Source organism: Lathamus discolor, chromosome Z (assembly GCF_037157495.1).
Source record: "Lathamus discolor isolate bLatDis1 chromosome Z, bLatDis1.hap1, whole genome shotgun sequence".
NCBI lineage: Eukaryota > Metazoa > Chordata > Aves > Psittaciformes > Psittacidae > Lathamus > Lathamus discolor.
The window spans coordinates 1,392,538-1,420,521 of record NC_088909.1 but is presented as its reverse complement, the minus strand read 5'-3'; the positions used below and the strand labels follow the sequence as shown (position 1 = coordinate 1,420,521).

Below are 27,984 nucleotides of genomic sequence, written 5' to 3'. Positions count from 1 at the left end.
TGAGAGGTACCCAGCTAAGTGTTAAGAAAGGTTTTAAAAACAGACTGAACTCTTTCCTAATGAGGCTCAATCGTGCTCTCCTCCGGGTGGTTTTGTTTTGCTGATCTGTCAGTTTTCCGAGGATTTAATTGCACTTTTTTCATATTAGTCTTTGAAATGGGGCTAAGCAGCTTTCTGTAAAATAAAATATAAAAAAGGAGAGACATTACTGGCTTTCCTATTTTCTTTCTTTGCTTTCATCACTCGAGGATCATCATCTGCCAATGACTCCTGGGACCCAGCAGTCGTAAAGAACAAAATTTATGAGAGCAGCAAAGGCAATGGCAGGCTGGACCACTGTGGCAGCTCCTGTAACTGTAAACTGTAAACCCTGCAGGCAATTTTCTGTGCCTCCCTACTCCTGGGTCTGATTCCTGTTGTGTTGCTGCTGATACTGATCGTAGAAGACCTTCCAAATATGTATTTTGGAGGAAGAAGCAGGGGGTGAAGGAGGGTCAAGGAGCACTGAAGTGGCTCATCCAGTGTAGCTCATTTCCTGCAGAAATGACACAACAACGATCCAGAACGGAGTACCGCTGTGATACTCCCGACAGTCAGGGACTCCCGGAGCAGTGGTGGTTGGCAGAGACCTCTGGAGGTCCCAGAGCCTGGCCAGACACAGCCGCTGGCCAGGATCTGCCCTGGTGGCGGCTGAAGTATGTCCCCAGATGGAGACTTCAGTCTCTGTGGGCTTGTTCAAGTGCTTAGCTCCTCAGGAGCCAGGAGTTCACGGGAAGGGATGCAAAGTAGATGATGTTGGGTTGGAAAGAGGCAGGAGAGAGGAGGCGGATGTATCCATGATGCTATTATCTTTATGGCATAGAAAAACATGTTTGAAGCAATCAGCATGGAATTCTTAATTGCTTCACTTACTTCTGCTCTCCTCGTGGGACAGATTGTACAAAGGCAGGTGCTGCCAGGACCCTCACGTCAGCACCGTCCCTGCTGTACTCACTATTTTTAACTAGCACTTTGTTTTGCAGATGCACAAAGCTGCTGCTTTTTTTTCCCAAGGATGCTAATAAATAGCAGAGGCAGGAAGAGCTTTCTGCTCTGCCTGACAGTGACTCTGCTTTCTTAGGCTGCAAGTCCTTTTTCATTCTGTTTGCATTTGCATTTCCTTTTTTTCCCATTTTCTCTTCCTTTCTTCCAGCTTCATTTTCCTCCATCTTTATTTTTCATCTTCATCCCTGAAATACCTACGAGTCTCTTATTTCTAGTCTCAGTCTAACAAAAATCCCGTTTTCCTTTCTTCATTCAGATGTGTGCCTGCTTTCGTCTTTCAGCTTCCAGCACACCTCTCATGAGGATGTAAAATCCAAGAACCAGATCTTTGAGATTTCAAAATAAAATAAAAATAAACTCTGCTTTAAAAACACTTTAGCAGGAAAGCCAGGCTAATTGTAAATCAATGAGTCTTAAAATGCAGCATTGATCTCCAGTTAGAAGTTTGAAGGGGAAAGCAGTAATTACTGCACTGAAGGTAGATTTTTTTTCTCTTAGTAAGTTCTGGGCAGAAGGAAAGCTCATTAGGGCAGCACTTCGAAATCTGAGTAATTAGTTTTAAAAGTACTTTTGTGGTGTTATTCCCATGGCTAGAAATTATTGGAGTCTTCACAGATTTATAGTTCAGCTCTGATAAGGTTTGATATATTATTGTGTTTGGTGGGGGAGATCCTTCCTACATAATGACCTGGGTGAAGACCTGGAGCAGGGGTTATGCTGGGAATTGCTGCAGGTGCACAGGGCTGCTGTGTGCCACGGGGCACCCCAGTGTTCTGATGGAGCTCATAGAGTACCAGGTTGGAAAGAACCTCAAGGATCATCTGGTCCAACCTTTCTTGGCACAGCATGACCTAGACTGGATGTCCCACACCCCAACCAGACAAATCTTAAAAGTGACCAGCACTGGGGACTGTACCACTTCCTCGGGGAGATTATTCCAGTTGCTGATTGGTCTCAGTGTGAAAAAGTTCCCTCTTGTGTCCAGTCAGAATGTCCCCAGGAGCAACCTGTACCTGTCATCTGTTCCATGGGACTTCTGTGAAAAGGGACTCACCATCTTCTTTGCAGTCACCCTTTACTGGGACTAATCTTTCCTAATACTAGGAACCTAATCTTTCCTCAAAAAAAATCTCAAGTCACCACCATTGTGAATGCACATCCCTGCTGGAGATGTGCTGCAGGCAGTGGCCTCGCCCTGGGGGCTGTGAGCTGACACCCAGCAGTGTTCCCTGAGCCACTCGGGCTCCAGGACACATGGAGCAGGTCAAGCTGTCACAGCTGGACTGGGAGGGACTGGGAGGTAACGGTGTGCCAGAGAGCCAGGGAGAGAGAAGAGACCCAGCGTTGGCTGTAGCTTGCCTACTGCCAGGTGGGTGCCCTGCAGACCCTCACGGTGAGGGCACAATTCATGTGTGCCCTAAAGCTTGTGGGTTTGTATTCCTTCTAAATTCTTTTGTTCTATTTAGAAATTACATCTCTAGTTATTCTCATTAACCTTAATTTTCTAATCCCTTTTGTGCACATTGCTGAATTCTTGTCCACAGCAACATCCTGTGGCAGTGATTGCCACCATCTAATTACCACGTCTTATTTTGTAGGAAAATACATTTGTTTCACCTGCAGGGTTCTTCTGCTCCATTAGCTGCTGTGTGTCCTGCACTTACACAGCTGCACAGGCAGAACCAAGGTGGCCAGCAGCTGGGGAGAGGGGCAGGGGTCAGGAACACAATGGCGTGTTGGTGTTTCAGTCTTCCTCTATGGCTGCAATAATGTCTACCATCCTTACTGCTATGGTGCAAATGTGGCTCTGAAGGAAAACGAAACCTACTGCATCAAGACAGTTGATGGGACACATCTCTGAGCCCCTTGTCCTCTCTGGCAGTGAGCTGATGCGTGAGAGCACCATCATCCTCCTGGGCTACAGAACCCCATCATGGGGTGGGCATACAGGATAAACCCTCTTTGTTCAGTCCCATCAACTGGAAATTCAGCAGCTGGATGCTGGAATCAGATATGATCACTGCCAAGTCCTCTCACAGGCTGAGAAAAACTAAACCCAAGTAGGATGGGGTTTGAGCTCTTTCTGAACATGTTGTGCTGTTGAAATCTGTTTGGCCGATAGACCAATGGAAAACGTTGTTTGCCTTCTGTGAAGTTATCTGGCAGTCCATTCTTCTTGCTCATGGGAGAAATGGCTCAGAAAATCTTTGCCTTCCTTCAGACCACTCACAGTTTTGTGCTCTTCTGTCAGGTCATCCCCTTTGCCACCCTTCTCGGGAAAGGAGGGCTGATCTCTTCAGTTTCTGTCCATGGGAGGTTTAGGTCATGTGCTCTTTATACGTGTTTCTTCCCCCAAAGATTTGGGCAAGGGCTTTATTGTGTTACTCCCATCACTGCATGTAGCATTGCAGCCAAGACTGCCAACCTCATGCAGACCATGTGATATTCTCCATCTGTTTCCCAGCATCAGCTGATTCTGCACATGAGCAGCTCAAGTTCTGCTCTGCTTTTTCAGGTTGACAAAAGGGATGCAGGCACCAGCTGGGATGGGTTTGCCTGTAGGCCCACGTGACAGGATGGCGTGAAGATACAAAATGGTCCATGTTCACTCTGGAAGGTGGGGTAGAGCAGGAATATGAAGGGCTTATTATTCTCTGACAAAACCAGGCAGGCCGTGGGGGACTGACCCTTTAATTAAGATGAATCTATGCTCAAGGAGGCTTTCTGGCATGGCTCTTGAGCCCCTGCCTGTCCTTTGGGAGTGGGTTTGTGCTCCTGCACGTCTCTCTAGTGTGTTGAATTGGGGTAGTCCTACAGTCTGACTTCTTAACCTCATACCTCCGGCTGTCCTACTTGCGTAATTCAAATATTTTTACAGAAATTATTTAGTTCACAGTGACTGTTATAGATTTGATTCTGCAATGGGAGGAAAGGGAAGGTCTCTGGAGGCAGAAAACCCTTGTGTGGCAGAAAGCCTGCTGGGAAGTCAGCTCAAGAAGAATTAGAAACCCTTTAAATAAATGCTTACTTGACATGACTCTGTCTTCCACAGTCTAACAAGCAGGGAAGCGAATGGCAGCCTCTGGCCAGAAATTGATTGCATTAATTGATATGCCAATAAGAGAGCTTGTTACATCCGCCATTGGTTAGGAGGCCGGCTAACAAGTCCCGCTGATCAATGGAACCAATAAAGATTTCATCCATTAATGAGCAACATGGTAATTAATGTTATCCATAAACCAATTAGCCTGGGTAGCTAATGTGCTGGTTAGCACAGTGAGTGGCAGAGTGTGGGTGTGCGCAGACTGGCCACCCGCTGCAGCAAGGGCATCACATCCCGGTGCGACCCTGGGCTCCCTTTGGGCCACCCGGACAGGAAGGAAGCTGGGCAGGTAGCTGATGGCGTGGGTCCCTTTTGCTGGAAAGAGACACATTTCTCTAGCTTTACGAGGCAATTTCAATGATTTCTTTCTCTTTTATTTAATCTGATGGAGCACATGCAAGGATCTTTTCCACTTCTAGCGTGTATTCTGAAGATGTGCAGGTTTATGGAGCTGGTGTTCAGATGGCAGAATGCAGTGCTTGGTTCCCTGCTCTGCACCGTTGGAAAGCTGCTTCTGTGTTCCACCTAGATCTGGAACTCTTCTGTCCAGCAGTGCCCACTGCTGCATTGTGTTTTGTCCATTCCATCCATATCAATAACCGTGTTAGTGCTAAAGGCACTGTATGTTGAAGGCTGATGTCTAAAACCAATTGCAGTGGGGTTGCCTTAAGCAGCTGGCTGGCTCCCTGCGCACAGGGAAGCAAAATACCTGTGGCTGGGGGCACATGCCCTTGTGAGCTGCAGGTGGACAAGGGGCCTTGGGGGCTGTGGGGCACTGGTCCCTCTCTAGGAGGCTGCAGTGCCTGGGGCATCCAGAGCGATCAGGGCAGGGGGTGCAGGAACAGCCCCAGAGGCACTGGGCAGCATCAGTCCTGCTGCTGGGCTGTGGAGTTACCTCGTGTTGTTAGATATTGACCCTGGGAGACCCCCTGTGGGTTTCCTAATTGAAAATTAATACCAGATCAATGACATGGGCAATTTGCATATTGATCATAAACAACTTTGAAGGCACCAAGTGTGTGTTGGATCAATAATGCTCTTGAGCAGGCTGCAGTGGGAGAGCATCCCCCCACGCTGCTCTCCAGGAGAGGTTAATGCTTGGGAAGTTCGGGAGCTGCTCTGTGGTGGTGGCAGCACGCCAGCAGTGCCAGAACGGAGTCGTAGCAGCGAGTTAACAGCCTCGTCCTATGGTTCACTGTGGAATGGGAGCAGGGGAAGTGCTTTTGCTTATTTGTTTATCTAAACCAAACTGAAGCCCAGAGACATCCCAAACTAGGGGCGAAGCTGCCCAAGCTCCAGGGCACATGGGCCAGGGGGGCTTCATCCATGCTTCACTTTATCCCTCCATCCTCCCCTCCTGTGATGTGCAGCCTGTTGTGGTTGTTTTGAATACAGATTTCCGAGAGCAGGGTAGTTATTTTATTGAGGACTCCCGAAGAGATGTCATCAGTGATTTTTTTTTTTCTGGTGTTCTTGTCCTGTATTTGCTTTTTGAGGGCAATATTTAGATTCATTCTCTGTCTACTTGCGACATTCACAGGTTATTTCTGAATGGTCTTGGGCTGAAGGAAACAGATATTTCAGATCAAGCTCCAATAAATAAGCCAAAAACTTCATCTGAAAATACATAAAGCACCCTGGGAAGCCTTCTGTTAAAGAGGGATATGCATGGGCAGTGGAGATTAAGCATATGGATATGGATGGGTGCTGCCCACTCGGAGCACATGTGCCAATTGTGTGGAGTGGAGGTAACGCCTCAGACCCCGCAGAGGGAGCTTGTGTCTGAACTGGCCTTAAACCCTGCATGGCCCATGGTTCAGGAGCGGAGGGGTAGGAAGGCTGGGAACCCGCTCCCCAGAGCTGCTACTGCGGGCGGCCTCTGTGCATGCAATGGGAGCATTACTAAGCTTCCATTGACTCAGCCGTGCCGCACTGATGAACTGAGACTGGGGACAAGCGCTCGTAATTGAGAGAAATAAATTCTTATCACAGGCCGGTGCTGGAGCTGCCACCTGCATGTGCTGTGGTCGTGTTTAGGCGCATTCTGAATCCGTGGAGCACTGGCAGCACCCCCATCAGCACTTGAGGGAGCTAAGCAGGGAGCTGCAGCCACTCAGGGGTGGCCCAGGGTGTCCTCCCCACACACCGGCCCGTTACCCACCCAGTGCTGCCAATGTGCTGAGCTGCCGGCCAGGCAGCTTGTGAGCTATGAGTACGTTCAGAAGCTTCTTGGGAGCCTCTCTGTGCTCTTCCCTTTTCCTTAGTCCTCTGCGCATCAGGTGGGAGTTAGAGCAGCTGTTCAGCACCCTCCATCTCTACCTTAGATTTGGTGGCGAGTGAAAGATCCTTCCCGGATGCATCACAGGGGACATGGGCATCACAGAGGAAAGAGCTTTGCCTTGCTGGAAAAAAAAAACAACAAAAAAAAAACCAAAAAAAAAACCCAAACACCCCCCCCCCCCCAAAAAAAAAAACCACAAAAAAACCTGAAAGGATGAATACTCAGTTTCTTTGGAAAGGAGCCTATCTCCTATTTCAAAGTAAGAGGAAATAAAACCGGTGGCGGGGTCAGCAGGGCTCTGCAGTTGGATGTGGCACAGGGATGCGGTGGGAAGCCCTCCCTCCCTCCCTGCTGCAGGAGGCTGTGTTCCCATTCCCATGGCTCTTAGCAGCCCCTGTCATTTTGCCTGTTCCTCGGGGCTGCGGGGCGGCTGCCGCTGATAACGCAGGGCCGGTGGTGGGGAGGTGAAGGGAAAGGCTTCACTTGACATTCCCTGACCTCCCTGGTGCAGCGGAATACCGGAGAGTCAGGGCTGAAACTGCAGTCGCTTTCAATTACTTGAAGCCAAGAGAGGTGGAGAATAAGGGCCTGTTGGCTGCAGGAAGCTGAAGTCTTCTGCTGCTGAAAGCTTGTTAGTACAAAGGGAAACGCAATTACTGACATTCTGCCAGTGCCACTAACCCAAACCCAGGTAAGGGGCAGCTCAGGACATGGCCATCTCTGTCGTGGTGGGTGATGTGGGAGTTCTCAAGCATGTCCTCAAGGATGGCTCCAGAGCTGTAGAGCTGTGAGTTTTCTGGATCTCTGCTGCTTTTTCTCATCAGCAGGTATTTGCTGTGCATGTTATCTACTCCTTCTTCCACACCAGCCCAAGCTGTGTTTGGTGTCAGAGAGCTGTGGCTGAATTAAAGCTTATGTAGAGGCCAGTGAAGCAGGGGAGGCATGGAGAGTATGGATGGCTCATGTGCTGTTGACTGACAGAGTTGAAAATAAAGCTTTGTGTTTGTGGAGCTGCCTTGCTGCCATGGCCTCTGACCTTCAGCAGAGGGATAGCACCATGGCTGTTCACACCAAGATGCTTTGGTATTGCAACTTCATACCAGGTTCCTTTTTATGTCTGGTTAACCTATGGAGGTAACGCGCCTTGGTGACCAAAGTGTCAAGACCCCCTCAGCTGGCCGGAGTGAGTGTAGTCTCTGTCTACATCTGCCTGCTGGCAGATACCTGCTGGGTGTATCTGCTCTGCCCTTCCAGAGGTCCTAGGGGATGCTCCTCAGTATTCTTAAAAGCCTGCAAGGCTCTCTGCAGAAATATCTTTGGGTGCCACCACAGGCTGCATGTCCAACCTCTGCAGCACAGCAGCACTTCTCGTCTGCTTCATCTGCTCCATCCCTAGCAGTGTTCAAGGCCAGACTGGACAGAGCCTTGGTTGACACGGTCTAGTGTGAGGTGTCCCTGCCCATGGCAAGGGGTTAGAACTGAATGATCTTAAGGTCCTTTCCAACCCAAACCATTCTGTGATTCTGTGCTTCAGCAGAAAGTCACCCCTTTTTGCTCCCTGACTCTGGTGGTCCAAGCAGCCCTGCTAAAACCTCTTTCACACCTTGCTTTGCCTCACGGGCAGAAGCATTCCCTGGGCTGATCCTCTTTTGTTTTTTTATTATGCATATTATTTATGGCCATTTATGATTTCCCATGTTCATATATATTGTTAGTTCCTAGAAGTAAGCTCCAGGAAGAGCCTGGTGACATGACACTGCCACTGACATTACTGCAATCTAGTCAAGAATGAACGGACCAGACCTGATTCACCAGACCTGTTTGGACTCACCCAATGTGTGAACAGTCCTTACAGACATTTGCTTAGAACCACTGATCAACTTCTCCCTTTCTTTATGACAAAAACCTGCCCTCATCACCAGGGATAGGGAAGGTCGAGTTGCCACAGACTCCACACCATAGCCACAAGCTGCCGGCTGGTCAAGCTCTCCTGCTGCCAGGACAGCCTCACTGTTCTTCGTGGGCCACCTCCATCTGCGTCAGGACCTGATGGTATGGTGTGCTCCAAGAATACTGTAACCGTCCCTAAACCAGGGCACTACAATTACGGCTTTCCTAAGTTTTTAGCTAAGCTTGAAAGAACTCCAAACATGCTGGGTTGGGAAGCACGTGGGGAGGGGGAGAAAGAAGGTCAGCAACACATTAATTGACTTTTCCTTGGAGCGATACCATGGAGAGTGAGAACAGAGTAGGCGTTGTACAAGTTATATATTAAAAGCAACTTAGCCAGAAATGGGGCATTTCAGTGTTTGATTTAAGTATGGCTTATGATGATGTTACATGGCAGAACTAAGGTTGTTGGGAGCACGCCTGTGCATATCCAACCCTTATGGCTAAGTATGAATTAATTATAGTTCAGTTTGTTACGGTTACAGTGTTCTCAAAATGTGCCTTTTCTCAGAGTTGCTGAAGTTAGCTTCAGCTTCAGCCTGGCTTTAGCACTGGGGGGTTTTGTGAATCTAAAAAGCTTTTCTGGAGTGAGCTTATTCACCCTGAGCACAAAGCAGCTCTTCCTTAGCACACCTCGCTCTGCTCGCGTAGCTGAGGACGTGCAGATGCGCAGCACCAGTGCATTTTCTAAATGGTGGAACATCTTGCAGTGCCCTGGCTTCTCTGAACCCCACATTTGTGTTCACACGGCTCCACAGGTCACTGAAGCCGCTTCCCAACGTGGCCGAGCCTGGCCGAGGTGATGCTGCACCGCGTGGGGAGCCTGGAGCAGATCAGTGATGCTGGCAACCTATTGCCACTCTGTGCAGCTCAGCAAGAGCAGGTTGTAGCAAGGTGTGGCTGGTCCCTGCTCTCAAGTAACAAGTGATAGGACAAGAGGGAATGGCCTCAAGTTGCACCAGGGGAGGGTTAGACTGGAGATTAGGAAAGATTTCTTCACTGAAAGTGTTGTCTAGTGTTGGAACAGGCTGCCCAGGGCAGTGGTGGAGTCACCATCCCTAGAGATATTTAAGAGACATGGAGATGTGGTCTTTAGGGACATGGTTTAGTGGTGGACTTGGGTCCTCTCCCCACAGACCTGAAGCTGGAGATGTGGTTGTGGTTTTTCTTTTGTGGTTTGATCTGTGTTTGTGTTTTTGCATGAGTCTCCTTTCCAGCTGATTCCAGTTTGGAGCTAGGTTAAACTGTGCAAAATACTGTTTAAAAGGAAAAAAAGAAAGGAACTTGTCAAGATGCATTTATTAGATCACGTTTAAAATGAACTAGAATTGAAGGTAGGTTTTGTCCAAAGAAGGGGAGGCTGAAAAGCCGTCAAGCCGCAGGAGAAAGCCCCTCCTTTGTTGTCCTCCTGACATTGAAGTGTAATTTTTCATGGTTATTTGGACTGGAAAATGGGGGGAAAGGGAGAGATGGGCTTGCGATTATTTCCCATAAATGACAACACAATCACATCACGCTCCACTACAAACATGCTCAAGGAATTTGCCTTTTTTTCTTTCATTTTGTGTGTGAAAATAGCAGCAACCTTTCTGGTCCTGCTCAAATTCAAGGGGGCAAATCCCTGTTGGGTTCCACTGACTTAAAATTTATCCCAGTTTACAAAAAAATAGACAGGCTTGTGGCCAGGGACAAGGAGCAGTCAGTGCTGGCTCAGGGAAGGGGTTCTTGGACTTGTGTCTCTTTGTGTGGAGGCACCAGCATCCTTCACAGTTATCTCTAGGGATGGCCATGGTGCTGCTGAGCCCCTGGAGACGTGCCTGAGGAACCGACACTGAGGAGCAACTGCAAAAATAACATCTGTGTTAGGAAAAGCATTTGCATTAAAGAAGAAAAGATGCTAACATCTGGCAGAGGCTCTTCTCACTTCTGTGGAGCAAGAAGCTTGTTTGCGAGATAACCAGAGACCTGGATGCTGTTGGAGGAGTTTCAGATCTGTTCAGGGAAACTGGCCAGAAATTCTGAGGTTTTTCTTTGGATGAGAAAACAAAGGAATATAAGCTAAAAGTAAAAAGAACAAACAGTTCTTCTGGTCTTGAATTTCTTGTTTTATTTATCTGAACACTGGCCTTTATAGTTAACTGCACAAAAGCCAGATAAGCTTTGCCTTGAGAAGATAGGCAACTGTGGATGGCTTTATCAGCTGGGGACACATTCATGGGCAGTATTTTCTTTTCTGTCAGCAAAAGCAGCATAGATACGCTCTGCCCTTGCTCTGAAACAGGGCCCGCATGGACATAGGTGCCATTAATCGAAGGCACATGTAGGATTATTACTGTTTTTCTGCAGCCTTTTGTCAGATGATAGGACTTACTCACCAGCTTTTGCATCAGGGCTGGAGCTCTGTGTTTTTACTCTTATAACCTCTGCCTCGTGCTTTCTGTTCACTGCTTTTCCATTCAGGAAAACAATAGGAATAAACAAGTCTATGTAGAATAAACCAGTTAGAACAAGCACAGAGTGTATTTGTGCATATACATGCATCCTGAATCTGAACTGCAAGGGCAGAGGCTGCCTAGTAGCCAAGGTTACCTTATGAGAGATCCAGCCAAGCTCGAGCTGGGTGAGAAATACAAGATGGCACGAAACCTCTGAACATGGATTTACCTGCATTACCATGTGGATGGATTGTCCCATCTTCACATGCAAATTATCTGCAAGGCAGCGAGAGGTATTTTTCTGTTGGGCTGGTCACAAACAAACAGTGGAGTTGTGTCCGCAGTGCTGCTACGTGTCCTGACCCAGGCCAGCTTCTCCCACAAACCTGTTGGAGGCTGTGCTCTCTCCCAGATTTCAGGAGGCTGAAGGGCAGTGGCAGGGTTTGCCTTCGCTCTGTTCCATTGTGGGTCACTACCAGCTTCAGCAGCGCATGTGCTGCTGTTCACCTCAGGCCTGTGCGCTAAGCGCAGCCCTTTCAGGGCGAGTGTTTTGAAATGCAGGTGGGCAGAAAAACACAAAAGAGAAACCAGTGTTCGCTCCTGTGGCTTGGGAAGCTCTGTGTGCCCCCAGCAAGAGCCGTGCCTCTGGCTGTGCGACTGGAACCCTCAACAGCCATCACCAGCATTTTGAGCTCGTTGTGGGTTTCCCAGGGCCTAGGAAGGCATCACACCCCATGGACCACCGGAAGCCCCCACCCTGCTCCCGCAAGGACCCAGACCACGGCACATATCCTCCCAGGGCCCTTCATATTCGAAGTAGTTTGGAGCAGTTGAACTTGTGCAACAGGCTGGGCCACGGCGCAGTGCTGTGACCTGGTGCCAGCGCGATGCAGCCCCTCGCCAGCAGCAGCTCCTGGCAGTGCCACACGCGTGTCTGTGCCTGTGCAGCCAACTGCACACAGGCTGTCACCTCCCCTGACAGCGTCAGCTTGCTCAAGTCACCCATGTCTCAATCCTGTCTGTCTGTAGGCTTTCTTAACTACTTATCCTGAAAAGGGGAGCATAAGGCATTCTTTCTGTTTCAAAGGAGAGACCCTGTGTACAATTAAAACTTGTTTCTGGTAAACCTCATTCCAGGAAAGATGAGCTTTTAACAAAAGGCTTTTGACAGCTGCAGGGTATTTCATTTTTTTAATGCCGAATGAAAAATCAATACATTTTTCTAGGTTATACATATTCAGAACAGGCTTGATATTTCCATTATAATGGAAAATGGGTGTCTGCACATCTCGCCTGTCAGAGCTGCAGCACCGCATTTTCCAAGCCACTGCTAAATATTTCAAACCTGATTTGATTGTGGTTCATGACAGCTAATGTTTCTCAGCTCTTGAGCCTGCCGGAGGGTGGAGAGGCAGCGCACGCTCTTTCCCTTCCATCCCTACATTTCCACCACCTCTGAAATGCCCCTTATCCCTTTGGATGAGAGAGCTGGGTTTATGAAGGAGAATCCATGTGAGAGAAGGAGAAATGAGAGGTCTTGATCAAGCTGGCCTGGATCCAACTGAGGTTTGCAGATTTCTTCAACCCTCAAACTTTCCGGGCTTTGAAAGTGGCAGCATTGCAGCAGCGTGGTTTGGTGGGGATTTGGGCACATTTTCAGTGTATAACTGAGTCAGAGATTCCCTGGCATCTCCAGATGTCAGTACCCATGATTTTCCAGATTCTTATTCCCCTTCCCCCACCTCGCCCTTCCCCAGTGAGTGGTTTAATTTAAAATTAAAAGGAAATACCACTGTCTAAAATTATTTATTCATGAAGGAAGAAAAGACTCTTTGTAGAATTTTGCATGGAGCGGATTTGGTGCGATGTAAGAACAAGCTCCTTGGACTCAGGTGCCCGGTTACACTTGCTTGCTCTTGGTATTGACCTCAACCCCAGCAGCTGGAAAATTCCTTTAAGGAAATTTATTTATAAAGCATTATGGCCTCGTGGATGGCACTCAGGCACAGGGGTCTGTGTGTAGATTGTATTTTCATTGGGATATGATCTCCCCCATGCCACTCTCACAGCAGCAGCTCTTGCACCTCCCCTGGTGAGCTCCCTTCAGAGGATGGAGTCCATTTTTCCTTCATGAGCTGTGAAGCTGGAGTTTCTGGAAACCAAAGATGCCAGTCTGACACCTGCAGTAGCATCTCTGGCCTTCCAGAGCCCCTTACTAAGGTTCCCAGGTTGGAAGTCAAACCCATGTCCTCTTACAAGCCATCTCCTATGGCAGAGCTCCACATCTCCAGGTTCAGCCTCCCCGCTACAGTCTCTGAAATTCCTGGTTGTAGTCCTCGACTGGCAGAGACTCCCATTATACTGGCAACATGCCGCAGGGACTTCTTGCCCTTTAGGTATCAGCCCCAACAGGGACACTTGTTAGGATGCATGGGTTTAAGCTGAGTACTACTGAACTACAAACTGGTGATTTTATCCATCTTCTTAAGTAACATACAGTCAAGCAGTTAGGTGAATGTGTCCTAATAGTGTGTACAGCCTCAAGGAGGTATGGTCAAACAGTTACAAAAGGGTCACGGTGGTTTGTAAATAAATTGCCTACATCTTGCTGACCACAGCCTCATTCAGCCTCTGGGAGCTGGCCGTGAGGTGGTTTCCACGCCAGCTGCGGGTATGTCCTCTGGGTGCTGTGGATGTTAAGGAAGCTGGTGGTCAGCTCTGGGCTGCAGGATGGGAACATCTCAACACTGGGACTTGCAAACAATGAAAAGGGAAGCTCTAGAGCTCTTTGTTGCATGTGCAGTTCATTGAGGAGAAGAGCAGACCATTCCCTACCAGATGTGATGTTGGCCTTGTCCTCTCAGAAGGGTGCCCCCAGGAAATACCAGAGGATGATGGTTGGGTACCACTCATGCATGTGTTTGCTACCCAGACCTGCCAGTGCATTTGGAGCTGCCACTGCAGAGCGGTCATCAGAGAGCATGGGTGTAGATCCTCTGGAACAGGAATCCTCTTCCGCATTTTGTTTTCAGTATTGGAGGACCTCACTGTTAGAAGCCGGGTCAGATCACACACTTGAGCCCTGCATCCAGTCTGCTGGAGGCTGGTTCTCTGCAGTTCAGAGCCGTCCGTAGAGCACATGGCCAGCTGAGCTGTGGTGTGGCTGAGGATGCTTTCCTGACCATCCCTGGGGTCAGCCTGAGCACTGGTGGCTGTAAGTTGGACTGAGTGCAATAAGCGTAGCTGCACCCAGCCTTCCAAACGAGGCACTCAGGAGTTATGGCTTCCCCTTCCTTGGTTCACGGTGCCAGGCACTGCATCCCCAGGGCCCAGGGTGTGCTGCAGAGAGAGGAGGAGGATTGTCCTCAGCAAAGGCCCTGGGAGCAAGGAGGCACATAGGGACCTTTCCCAGCTGACTCAGAGCCTCCCTGGGCAGATGTGTCTTGTGCTCTGCTCACTTTAACAGAAACACTCGTCAGAAGCAATCAGCTCAGAGCAGAGAGAGGAGGAGGAGGTTTGAGGCACGCAGATGCTTTTTGCAGCCCAGCAAAGAGGTGTTGGAGCCTGGGAGGCAGATCTCGTCTTCAGTGGGAAGCCGTGTCCTGGCTCGGGGTGCAGTGGCCACTCGGTGCGAGGGGCTGTGGAGGGCCGAGCTGTGCCTGTGGGCAGGAGGGGCTGTGGGCAGGAGCGTTTTCTGTTTGTAGCCTTGTTTTTTAATCATTTTCTGCCGTTATTGGTATTCATAGCTCACATTTTTCCCGTTACTGTCAGCCTGGGCTTTCATCCATTTTAAAGAGCTGTTTTTTCCGTTGTTGATGATGATGATGGTATAAAGACAGATGGTGTAACTGCTTATGAATGTCCTATTTTATTCCCCTCAAACCAGACAGTGCACTTGAAGATGTGTATTATTTCCACATGCTCAGGTTAGAGCCCAGACAGCGTCTGAGCGGCTGCCGGCTCACCCTTCCTCTTCCTCCCATGCCAGTGCTGACACCTCCGGGTCACAGCCGGGAGTGCCGCCGTGCCAGGCACCCTTTGTTGTTTGGGGGACTTCGGGTTGAAGGACAGGAGGGGGCCATACCCAGCCCAAGCAGTGCCTGCTCCCCAGCCCGGCCAAGGTGGTTGGGCTGGGTTGGGTTGGGTTGGGTTGGGTTGGGCTGGGCTGGGTTGGGTTAGGTTAGGTTAGGTTGAGCAGTTTGTTGAGTTTTTCCCTACAGTGGAATTAAAAAATACTGGAATTTTATTTTCTGAATTGTGAACGCAGCTGCTGCTTTCACAGCCCTTCTCTGAGCAAACCTGAGCACTGGTCTCACAAGGCAGACACTCATCTCACCCCTGCAGCAGCAATTTGTGCCTTTGCATAGTGATGCCACCCATTGCACTTCTTACCCTGGGGTCCTGCTTTGCCAGGAGAAGACCATGGGGATCCCTGCAGCCCTCAACAGCTTTTAGAAGAGTGAAAGAGAGGTAGAGGATAAATTACAGTCTTCCACTTAATGTCAGTGCTGGTCTCTGGGTGCTTTTACAAGTTCCTCCCTGATTTAGGTTGTCACATTCACAAAGGGCACTGCTGAGCATCTGCAATCTCCGAATACACATTTTTAATCCTGATTTCTAGCCCTGTCTTTGTTAGGGGGAGGCTGGGGGGTGGTGCTTTAACTGGTTGGGTACTTCAAATAAAACCTCAGGATAGCGTGGGATTTACCATGACCAGATAATGCAAGTTAAAATTATAAACTCTTCTGCTAAAAGAGGATATAATGGCTTAAAAGTACCCTTCTTCCCAGTGCTGATGTAGCCCCCATCAATTATGTGATAGCTGTCGAGCTGCTACACTGTTCATAAATACCCAAGGTATTTGATGATAATGCAGTGTTGGACCCTGGTGTACAAGGTATGGCAGCTGCAGCCACCCCGCTCCCAGTATCCCATGTGGTGAGGAGCAGCCCATGCTGTGTCGACACGCTCTGCGCCTCGGCACGTGGGTGCTCTGGTTAATGGTGGGGCGGTAGCGCTTTATGGTTTGTTCTAAACCTTCAGTCCGTCACAGAGTGTTTTTTCCCCTTCATGGTTTTGCATCTGCGTGATGCTGCCCGCATGCTCTAACTCTTCCCATGACTGGGATGGAAACAAGACCCCCAGCGTCTTCTTCCTGTGCCTTATGTCAGAGCCATGTCTGCAGGACACAGTGCTGCTCCTTGCTTGGCCTGAGCAGAAGTGAGCAGTGGTGTTTCTATGGTGAACTTAGTGGTCTCAGTGACCAGGGTCAGTACCGCACAGTACCATTCAGTCCAGACATCTTGAGATGAGTGTGAAGAAGGCAGCTGAGGCTGAAGGTACTGGAAACTCTGGTCGGTCCTGGACACTTCTCTAACCCACAACATAGTTGGTAAAACTTTCTAATGTTGAGCAAATGTCTTACTGTACATAACACCACAGTAGCTGTAAGTGGCAGAAGTGGGTCTTCATCTCTCACCTTTTTCCGCTGTGGTTTCTTGACCAGCTAGCAGAGTGTTGGCAGAGCGCTGGGTGACATTGATAACTACCACTCCACACTTGTGCTTAAACATCGGCTGTTGCTCAGTGACAGTTATTTGCTCTTCTGTTTTGACTTCCATTTTTATGTTACACTTTCTGCTTCTCTTGTTGCAGAAGAATCCGTTGAAGATGCAGAAGGGCCCAATGAAACATCTGGTGATGCTGAAGAGCCTGCCAAGGACCAAGAGGGTGGAGGGGACAAGGACCAGAGTAAATGGACAGGTGGGTTTTGGCCACTCTTTAAATCCGGGAAATGAAAGTGGGAAGAGCCGCGGTCTGCAAAAGTCTTTTCTTCAGTGTGTGTGCCATGCAGGACTGTCAGCCTGACACAAGTGTTGTGAAATCTCTGGGTGTATTTCATGACACACTCACACAAAATGATGCAGCCACCAACTCAGTGGTTGGTCATGTGTCCCATCTCACAGCCCTGGGCTTGTGCTGTGGCAATGGGTTGGAGCTTCCCTGTGCTTGATGATGCCAGACCTGACCTGGGCACTGGGATCAGCAGCTGGGAGGGGAGCAGGGAGAAGGGGATGGCCCTTTCTGGCAGCAGCCAGTACTTAGGTTGGATTAAGCGTATCATGAAACTCTACCCTGTGTTGTCAAGACTTGAGAGACTCTTAGCCTGCTTTTTCGTCACAGTCCTGCCTCTGGTAGCAAGATTTTGACACAGAAAGGCAGTGCAGAGAGGTAGACCCTGTGTCTGTGCTCTGTTAACTGCTCACATTCTGCTGGAGCCACGACATCTTGAAACAGGAGCTGTAGAGGTGCATTGAAACTGACATTTTTGAGGTGGAGTCTGAAAGGTTTCTCTCTGCAAAATCCTTCATTGGGTTAATTACGAAGGTATTGGGTATCTGTCTTTCCCAGAGGATGGTTGGTATCTTGCATAGGTGAGCGGGAGGAATCTTTTAAATATTCCTTGCCTTTCAGCAGAGAGCAGCTGAAGATTTTCCTATGGAGAGGGCTGTTCCCTCGGCTGGCACTTGCTGACCCCTTCAGCATTGGGTGCTGGAGCCAGTCCCCATTTTCCTCGCCCCAGGATGGAGCAGTTCTGGCTCCCCATTCCTGCGCGGTAGTCCAGGTGATTTGCTGACCTGGCTGCTTGATGTGATGCTTCTTGTAGTCAGCACAGGGACCCATTCTTCCAGGCAGCCATCTCCTAACGTGTTTGTAGTTGCCTCTTGGTGAGCAGCAGCCAAAGAGCTATTTGGCTAGCACAGTCTTCAGAAGGATGAAATGTGATCTTTCACCTCAACACAGTTTTGATCTCAACCTATCTCAGTCTCAGTCACTTGGAAGATGTGTCCACACTGGTGAAGAAAGCAAGCTGTGCTTTAATGCTTGGTGAAGCTCCTGTTTTCAGTCTGGACTGCACTCGCTGAGATTGCTCTTATGTCACTCCCCACAAGTGCTAAGTAAGGATAAGTAGGGCCCTTTGCTGAATCCTGAAGCACTTCCAAAAGCTGATCCATGTGAGAATATATTTATTTTTATATATTAAAATACGTAAGAAAGAACGAAGGACCTTTTTATACCCTTTACTAGCTAGATGGTTTTACTTCTTCATCCTGCCAGGGACATTCCTAACCCATTTTTGGTGTTTGTCAGTCAAACAACAGATAAGAAATGGACAGCTTCATCAGGTCTTCAAAGGAAAGCACACAGAGGAATATGCAGACTATGTACATAATAAGCCCACAGAGTTCTGGACAAGCTGTGTCCAAAGCTATTGCAAGGCTGAAGAGTACAGTGTGAGCAAGATGTGTGCACATATTATTGAGTTCGGGTTCTGCTTTCAATCATGTAACATTACCCTGAATTTTAAAGCAAAAAAAAAAAAAAGTTACCCATGTATGTACAGCAAAGCAGGTACCACACATTGGTCTTGTATTGTTTCTGCTTTTGAGGTCCCTTGGGGAACATGGCTGTGTTGCCTTCTGGACCTCAGATACGGAAAGGAGTGGAAACTAGGTCAGGTTATTCATGACAACTACAGAAGAGCAGTGTCTGCATGTACAGGAATATCAAAACACCATGGTACAAATTGAGATGTAAGCAGGGAGGAACAGGCAGCACCAGGACAGCAGTCCCTTGCTGTAAGAGGAGACTGCAAGAAAAGAGCTGATCTGCAGCTCAGAGGAGCAGGAAGGCGATCAACCACAGTGTCAAGAGTGCTGAAGAGCAGAAAGCCTTTGCATTCATGCTCACTAAACAGAGGAGTGTGTGGGAGGCCAGAGCAGCCCATGTCAGTGGTGCTGCGGGGCAAGCTTGCCCCCCAGCTGGGAAGGAACGAGCTGCAGAGTCTTTAGTTAAGCTGAGTGTTGTCACATCAGTGACCTGCTGCTTCATACCTGGGTGCTCTGGGAATGCTTCTGAAGCGTCCTCAGACCTGTCAGCTGCTGCCTCTGGTGAATTCACAGAGAACAGGGGAGGTCCCGTGAGGGGCCAGGGATGGAGCTTATCTACTGCATAGCTGGGGAACCACACACCTGCCAGCTCCGCTTGCCCCAGATTTCCCTGGGAATTGACCAAACAACTGTTTGTAAGTACTGACGGGAAGATAATGAGATGAGGAACAGTCGTCACGGATTTGTCAAGAACAAATCATGTCAACGCGACCCAATTTCCTTCTGTGTGAAGAGAGTCCTCTTTGCAGTCAGTATCTTGCCTTTTTTTTTTTTTAGGAAGACTTTTGACTCTTATTTTTCAGGACAGTCTGCAAACAAAGCATAGGCATTGTGGTGTAGGTGAAAATACTGTGTGGTAGGTGCATTTCTTCAGCACTGGAAAGCTGTCCATTTCTGAGCCTGGGGTGTCAAGAAAGTTGAGGAACAAGTTCAGAAAGCCCAAACAGGAAGAATGACCCAGAACAGAGCGTGGTCTGCATAGCATCAGCTGTGAGGAGAACATGGAATTAATGGGCTTATTTGGCCCAGAAAGTGAAGACCAAAGGGGAGGGCAAGATAAGTCTCCTTGTGCATAAAATACTTCTGAAAGTAAGAAATTACTTGTTCTTCATGTTCAGGATATAGACAACAAGAAGCAATGGGCTTACATTGAAGGGAGAAAGCTGGAGGTTAGGTAATAAATTTAAAAAAAAAATCTTCTGGTACAGCTTGTGGGTCACTGGGGTAGATTTTTTGGGAAGGGTCCTCAGAGATCTTTCAGTAAGGTGCAGTGAGATGAGCTGCTGTCAGGGATGAAGTAAGTATAGCTCATCCTGCTTTGGGTAGACTGGCTGACATTTGGAGGTGCCAGGCAATTCCATACAAGTGGAAGACAGGCAACAAGGAAGTGTGGGCCCAAAGTCAATGAATAGTGTGTTGAAGTGGAGGTGGATAGACCTGTTTTCTGTTTATCATGCTGCAGTGTGATCATTATGGTCCATAGCAATTTACTTACCTTTTGTGCCTCAGTTTCTTGGCTGTGCACTGGGTGATTGTTGCTTTCCCTTTCTTAAAGACAGTGAGACCTCTGAGGATGTGTTGAGTGTGTCCCAAGCTCCCTCTGCCCAGGGCCATCAGTGATGTGTCAGGGCTGTTTGGCTGCTCTGTGGTTAGTAAGTCCACATATGTCAGACTGTACCTGTGTCAGTGTCAGGTCCGGAAGGAAAAACTTCTCTGCTTCCATGCTATGTTTTTCAGAAAGTCTCAGCTGCCAAATAAATCTATCAGTTAGATTTTGTTTATTTTAAAATGGAATAATCTTGAGCAGAACATTTTCTTAGGCAGTGCTTTCCATTAAAATACATGTGGAAAACACCATCCCAAATAGGGATTCAGTTTACCTTGATTTTCATATAAGTCTTTGTGACTCCTCAAAGGTTTCTGGAATGCTGCAGTGCTGTCTGCTATCCACAGTGCTCCTGCTGCTCCCCTCAGCTCCCACAGCCAGCCGTGCTTCCAGGCACCAGCACTCCTCTGTGACTCCTAAATACTGCATGGAGAGGAAAGAGATGTGATCCCTGCTCCTAGATGGGACCTGTTTCTCTTCTCTTCTTCCTCCCTCTCCAGCAGCAGGACTAAGCAGCTCCCAAGTGCTGATGGATGCACTGGGGCTGCCTCTGTCCGACCAGCTTCCCTCTCTCTGCTCCAGAGCCATCCCCTCTATGCAGAAGGGAGATGCTCTTTGCCTTATGGCTGAGCTATTTAGAAATTAGCTCATTGTGACTAACGTGAGATTTATCACAAGAAAACCAGCAAGGAGGAAAGAAATCGTGGCTATTCCCGACTCCATTTTTGAGGCAGGATGTGAATGATGAATATTCAGCACTCTGGTTTCCAGCTAAAGCCTGAATCAGACCCGGGGGTAGATCAGTACGAGACTTTGGAGATTTCGGGTGGGGCTTGTATGTGTTTTCTGACTAGAGGGAAGTGCTTCATCTGCAGTGACCCAGCTATGAAAGGGACTTTCTTAATGCACTGCCAGTTGTATAGATGTAGAATATCAGGGTTGGGTTTTTTTTCCACAAAAACAAGAAGCAGACTCTACTTAAAATATAGATTGAAATGAAATCTTTCTAGAGGACTAGCCTGAAGGCCTTTTATTTTTTTAATGATTTTTTTTTTTTTTTTTAAATCCATGATGCTTACCTAACAGAGCAATTAGTGCAATGGAGCGTCCCTGATTCGAATCCGTGGTAGATTGCTATTAAAGGAGGTATTAATGGGCTGCCGAGAGCTGGGAAATTGTTGCAGAAAAGTGTGTTTATGGAGTATGGTGCTGGCAGGCAAGATTTCAATCGGATTTGACATGTTTAACATAAATGTATACTGCACAGCTCCTGCAGTTTATGAATAATTCCTACAGGCCTACTGCCTTTCTAATTACTGAAATTGAAAAAAACAGGTCAGGCACATCCTGACGGAAATCTATTACTGCCCCTCCCCCACCACTGCTTTTTTCTGGTTTTTTTTAATGTATGGCGTTTGTTGAGCCCTTAGTGGCTGGGATACTGTGTGGAGCACAGTAAAGACAGGGAGAGAGTGGACTATGAGGGATGGAACAGCTCTCGACCCTGCCTTCTGTGTGAAGGAGGCCTTGGAGAAGGGGTGTCTTGGTTTTGGCTGGGATAGAGTTAACATTCTTCCCAGTAGCCAATATAGTGCTGTGCTTTGGCTTTAGTCTGAGAATAGTGCTGATAACACTGATAACACTATTCTCTTGGTAAGTTAGTTGACATATTTACTCAGCTGAACTGAACAGTAACTTTCACACAGATTGATAACTGGCTCAAGACCCAAAAAAACCCAGGTAAATATAAAGGTTTTTGCTTGTTTCCTTCCAGCCACATTGTAATTAAAAAAAAAAAAAAAAAAAAAACAGTATTCCCCATGGTTCTAAAGATACCATCGTAGATACCATTGCTGGAAGAAAAAGTGCAGTGCTTTAGGGTACCACTTTGTAGAGGTAGGGTGATGGTGGGCAGGACATGGGATGTTCTTCTGTCTTTCCCCCTGCCCTGTACAAGTCTCTGAGCAGCAGAGAGGGAGCTGTTGCTCCTGGGGCAGGGAAACTTCCCAGCTTTGGTTCAGGCTTTTTTTTTTTTGGCTGTATTTGCCAGGGTGCTGCACTGCTTATGTGCCAAGTGAGCTTCTGCCAGAGCCACTGCCACACGCATATCTGCGAGTGCCTGGGCTTCCGTCCCAGCATGTGGCATGGCAGGGCCTCACTGACTCCTGCCTCCAGGTCAGAGCCGGGATGCTCAGAACCTTTAGGATTGATCCGTAACTTTATGCATAGAATCACAGAATGGTTTGGGTTGGAAGCGACCTTAAAGATCATCCGTTTCCAACCCCCCTGCATGGGTCATTTTCTCTCCCTGGTGCCCTGTTTCTTGGTTCACAGCACAGCACTGCATTAGAGCACTGCAGTGAGAGCAGCATCTCCTGGCAGGTCCCAGGGCCTCCTTCAGGAGCTGACAGGAAATGGGCTGATCTGCAGGGCTGTAGGGAAGACCTGTGGTACTCATGATGACAAGCCAAGCACTGCTGCCAAGTGCCCCTTGTGCTGCCTGGTGCCTTCACCATGCGGTTTTCTAGGTGCTCTGTTACATAGCATGGCAGAAAAGTCTGGTAGTGGCTGGGGCTTGTAATATAAATATTTAATTGTAACTCAGTTGTTCGTACTCACTGCAGGCTGAAGGTGTGACACAGCATTAGAAAAACAAATTATTTGACTGTTTTCAGGGCCACATCTCTGAAAGGTGGCAAGAAAGGCCTGGGTACAAAAGTGTGCTTGCAGATCTCTGTGTATTTACTTCTGCCTATCATGTGATCATGTTACTTATCAAATACAGAGTTGAAAAAATACTGTAAAGCAAGAGGCAATATACAGGCCTGTTAGTATGGCTACAACATCTTATTAGAACAAATGATACCTTCAGGGAATAGGGAATGTAAACAACGTTTCAGAATGAAACATTCAACCATATATTTCAAGACGCGAGGTAACAAATGGCCGACGCTGCAGCAGTGCCTGGGTGCCCTTTCGGGGAGGCTTGAGCCGGGCTCCGGGCAGTCACTGTGCTCTCTCAGTGGCGTCACCTTCTTGCTCTGTTAAAACAAATTGTGTGTTCCTGCGGGATAGCAACTGTCTGCCAGGGAGGCTGGCACTGAACTTTGTACGCCCTTGTCCTGGGCTCCTGAGCTGCTGTTGATGGAACTGCACAGGGAGTTCTGACCTTGCCCATCACATTGGGTGAGGGCTGTGTGTGCCTGAAAGCAGACAAAACAGGACACTCCAGTCCCAGGATTCAGGAGGAGAGCCACAGCCCTTGGAGGATGCTCCTCCGTGAGAGCTCTGCAGCAGGATGGCTTCCATCGGGGTATTTCCAGCCACAGCACTCTGCAAGGCAAGTCGGGCTGGTCCATGGGCTTGTGGTGCTGGGTAATCGCTCCAAGAAAACATCAGGGGAGGTTGAGGAGGGAGGCACCACCAAATATGGAATTTTGCTTTCCATCAGGCACTGGAAGCACAGTTCCCTGGTCCCACAGAAACTTTTTCCCAGGCTGGCTGCTGAACTTGGTGGGAAGGAGTTTGCAGCAGGCTGGGGGCAGGGAGGGTGGTGTTTCTTAAATCAATGGAGATAGCAAAAACCCTGCTGTAAATTTCTAGGGCAAGTGGCAAGCTGGTTTACGGAATGCAGGGAGATGAGAACCTCTGGCTTACGGAAAGCAGCATGAATTAATAATCATTTAATTGGCTTTTCCATTATGTTGCTGGGTTGGGAGATGGAAGTTCAGATGAAGGGGCTGTCAGTGGTACTTTAGCTAAAAGAACCTGATGGTTGGGAGGTGGGGTGGCAAGTCTCTTCCCACCAGGATGGAGAGCAGGCAGCTTTGGGGTCCTTTGCCGGTTTTGCCTCTGGACCTAGTGTCCTGGGTTTGCAAAAGAAAGGATCCCCACTTCCAAGGGAGCATCCCATCCCACCTCTGAAATAACGTCCAGAGGATTTCTCCTCCTCCTCTGAAAAGCAGAAGCTACTGAGGTAGAGTGAGAAGACAACCAGGTCTCTGAGCAGTGCTGTGGCAGGGCAGTGTGCCTGCAGCAGCACTATCCAATTGTACTTGGCTTTCGGGTGCATTTATTGAGAAATGCAGATTTTTCTCTAAGGTCAGCAAATCTGAACTAAATCCATTTAAATACTCAAAACCGTAAAAATACTGGTAGATAGTTGTACCTCATACTTTAAACCCTGATCCCTTTTATTTTCTGCAAGGCCTGAACCTCTAAGCCTCATGCTGGATATGGTTAGGGTGCAGGCACTGGGCTCCACTTTCCCTGGTCCTGAGCTGCCAGTCAGCACAGAGGCTCCTTGGCCATTGTCAGCCAAGGACATTCTGTCCCATCCTCTCCGTGCAGACGAAAGACCCGGCTGCTGGGAGCCCGGGGGTGCCGTGCTGCATGCCCTCGTTTCTGCAGGCAGAAGAGTTCTGGATTCCTATGATCTGTGACATGGACTGAATGTGTCATTTTGTGTGTGGCTTTTTATCAATGATAAACTTCGGTCTCGGTGTTAAAATTCCCACTTGAGCTGTCAAATTAAAAAAAAATGCTTAGAACAAATATTCCACATGCGTTTTTCAGAACTCTGCAACAGAGCAGTTATTCTGGGGTCTGGACAATTGTTAATAATTCTGGGTTTGAAAGATTAAAGTTACAGGTTGGATCAAGTGCATTTAATAAAACTGGGCACTTTGGAGATGGTAAGTAAAAGAAAATTTTCATTACTTTGACTTTGCCCTAATTCTAAGCAGGCTGCTTTCCAGTAGAAAGGAAATAAGGAAATGCCCTGTTGTGACTCCAGGGAATACAGCTAGTGTTCAGTAGCTACGGGACCACTCACACCACACAAGGCTCTGTGTGTTAAGGGTGTTTTAAGGCAGGGTATTCTTCCGCCTGGCTCCAGTCGTGGCCTCTGCCTCCCCAAACCCACCCAGAGGAACTGCTTTCCTCAGCAGAGGAGCAGCGCAGGCAGGTCCATGGTGCTGCCAAGTTTCTTGTGCTCCAACCACATTTTATTGGTAGGAAGCAATGAAGGCCAGCTTTGGTCCTGCAGGACCAAAAGTCATCTTTAATGACTTTCCAGTCCTGAACCCCAGGGAGGGTGTGGGGTTGAAGTAGTGGGTTGACCGGAGAAGCAGCCTATCATTCTGTGTTGGTGTCCATAAGCTGGCACTGACACCACAGATTTGTTCTATACGATGAAACTCTCAGTTTGGACATTTTTGTGGAGTTGGAAGCACAAAGGGGTCCTGCGGGTTTGGAGTCAGGTACAGCCGGAACTTTACATGGTGCTTGGAGGCTCAGAATCAGCCAGGGCTGAAACAGCTGGCACGTGGCAGGGCAACACTGCAGGGAAGGAGATCGCCTCTAAGCAGGCTTTGGCAAGACCAAGTCTACCAGGAGACAGTCAGTAGTACCAGAGCTCCTCTGATCCCTTCCTCCCTCTGGCAGTATTGTTATCTTTTGCAATACCTATTTTCCGTCTCCTGGAAGTTACGTTGCCTCTATTTAGCTGAATACTCAGAGTTAGGGTCTGGCAGGGAAGGTGGTTAGAAATGAGGAGTTCTTCCTGTGATGTGGTGCCTTTTGAAATACAGCTTCTAGTGGATGGAGGGTTGTTTGAGAAGGAAGCAGTTTGCTTGTATCTTACTCTGGCAGCATCTTCTGAAACAAGGAGCGGATACCAGTGGGTTCACAAAGAGAAGAAGAGACAAGGGGAAGAGTATGGGGGGACTGGTCTAAGAATGCTACAGTGCCTTGTTAATCGGCAGCCGATCCATCATATTAAATATCCAGCTGTCATATATTACCTTTCAAGTGAAAATGAATAACTCCCATTAAGGGCGAAATGGGTTTGAAGTCGATTCGAGACAGATTAAAGTACTGTTATGAATGTGTGTTCAGGGAGGAGGAGACGGGGGCTGTGTATAATATACTTGTCCTTACAGTTTTTAAATAATAGATGTCCCACAAATTTATGTACTGCAGGCTGCCAGGGTTCGGGGGAGGAGTAAAGGTCAGGGATGCGCTTCTCGGAGCACCACAACCTGCCAAGGGCTTTGCTGTTGCCTTCTGTGCTCATTTGCCTTTTGTGTTTTGGTGAAACAAAATCACCCTTCAGCTCCTTAAAGTGGAGGATGTCCCAGTCCCACCCCAGCACTGGCTGTAGGCTGGGTCTCTGCCACTATGGTTTTGGTGGGACCATCATTGTGTGCTGTTCCCTGGCCATGTGCCACTGCTTCCAGCACAGACCACATGTCACTTGGGTTGATGGCCACAGCTTCCAGCCACCTCCAAGGCAAACATATTCTAGAGTGTTCATATGAAAAGCATTCAGTGAGCTAGGAGTATGAGTTCTGCTTTGTCGAGTCAGTCCAGCTGCTCGTGGAGCAGACGCATTGGCCTTCACATACGGCCCAGTATTTGTGTCTGATGTGAATGCAGAACAAGACTTTTCATGGATGGCAACACCTAACAGGTTGTAAGCAGCCCACAGATTTCTCTGCTTCTAACTGAAAATTACACAGTTCCCTTACTATGAAATATAGTCAAGAATTAATTTATTTTGGCCAGGCATGCTTTGTAGGATGTAAGTTAGTCTACAGACTCATCCTCCTCCACACCTTTGGTATGTGTTTGGAGCAACAGCAGCGGAGTAAATGAAGTACTGTCTTTGTCCAACTTCAGCTTCTTTGGGGATGTCCTGATATAAATCTCGTTTTGTTACAGCGCCAGCCAGCCAGGCAGAGAAGGAGCTGACAGAGCCTCCAGCATCCTCTAAACGAATATCGTTTCCCAGCAGCTCTGAGTCGCCTCTTTCCTTTAAATGGTCAAAAACTTCAGAGGAGACCAAATCAGAGCAGGTAAGGAAGAAGAACTCAGCTTTTTGAGCATCTACAATCAGGTAATTTGTTTCATATGTGCCAAAAGCAAAGAATACAATAGGAGAAGGAGGATGAAAGGCGGTAACTGGTGGTAGGAGAAGGCATCAAATTATTAAAGTCTAGCTGTAAGGAAGGAGGAAAGCAGCAGCTGTGTCAAGTGCGTGATTCATTTGTCTTGCTCTGCAGATGTATCAGTGTCCATATTGCAAGTACAGTAACACAGACGTGAATCGGCTGCGGGTGCACACCATGACCCAGCACTCAGTGCAGCCCATGCTCCGCTGCCCGCTCTGCCAGGACATGCTGAACAACAAGATCCATTTGCAGCTGCACCTCACCCATCTGCACAGTGTGTCGCCTGACTGTGTTGAGAAGCTCATCATGACGGTAAGTGCTGCGTAGTCAAGCATGTCTACTGCCTTCCTAGCACAGATGAAGAGTAAAGGGGTGGCCTGACCTGCGTGGGCTGACTTTGCTGTAGTGGGCAGCTCCTTCATCTGTCAGGACTCTGTCATCTAGGTTTTTCCCATCCCTCTGTGTTTTGTCACGGACTATTTTGTCCATGCTTGAGCACTATGGAAACTGGCAGTGTTTCAGCATTGAGTAATTTCACTGTGAAAAGATGAGAATAAATATGATTTCCTTTAACTACTGAGGTCATTGCATGGGATCACATTTTGCACAGAAACTTCTGGGATATGCAGTAGCTGATGTGCTGCGCTGCTCCTGCTGCAGAGGGAAAGTGCTTGTGTGTTGGGCACTTCCCAAGAACGGCAGCGAGGGTGATTAAGGTAACATTACAGGAAATTAGATTCCTGGTTTCTGCCTGAAATATGATTTTAAGAACCAATAGAGTAACTTCCCTTAGTAGTCTCATCTCATGGAGGGGAGATAGTCCTGTTGTGCAGCCCATGTTCTGCACTTCGTTCACTTAATAAGGATCATTGTTACAGCTGTGTTAGATGAGCTGGGTACATGAGGAGTTGCTCTATCCAAAATTACCATGGGTTTGTGGTGTAACAATTCCCTTTTCAGGATAAGCTGAACAAGCAAGGGATGCGCTGCCATTTGCCCAGGGGAACTGGAACCTTAAGGGACTTTTGAATACCAGAGCTACTGTTTCAAGTGTTGTTTTTAAAATGTTTGTAAATGCCTGGTTTTAACTGAGAATCTAAGCATAGGCGTTTTAAATTCTCTGGAGTAGGAAGTTAGCCACTGAAGTGTGGAGTGAAAGTT

General features: G+C 48.1%; 1 protein-coding gene across 2 annotated transcripts in view; it reads left to right on the top strand.

Moving 5' to 3' along the window:
* The window catches only part of ZFHX3 (zinc finger homeobox 3), a 152,646-nt gene that overhangs the window by 104,244 nt on the left and 20,418 nt on the right, over positions 1 to 27,984 (top strand). For both annotated transcript variants that reach the window (XM_065661869.1, XM_065661870.1), the window contains 3 exons: positions 16,469 to 16,576; positions 26,594 to 26,727; positions 26,935 to 27,135. In XM_065661869.1, coding sequence (XP_065517941.1) covers positions 16,469 to 16,576; positions 26,594 to 26,727; positions 26,935 to 27,135 — 443 coding nt within the window. The remainder of the gene's footprint in view (positions 1 to 16,468; positions 16,577 to 26,593; positions 26,728 to 26,934; positions 27,136 to 27,984) is intronic.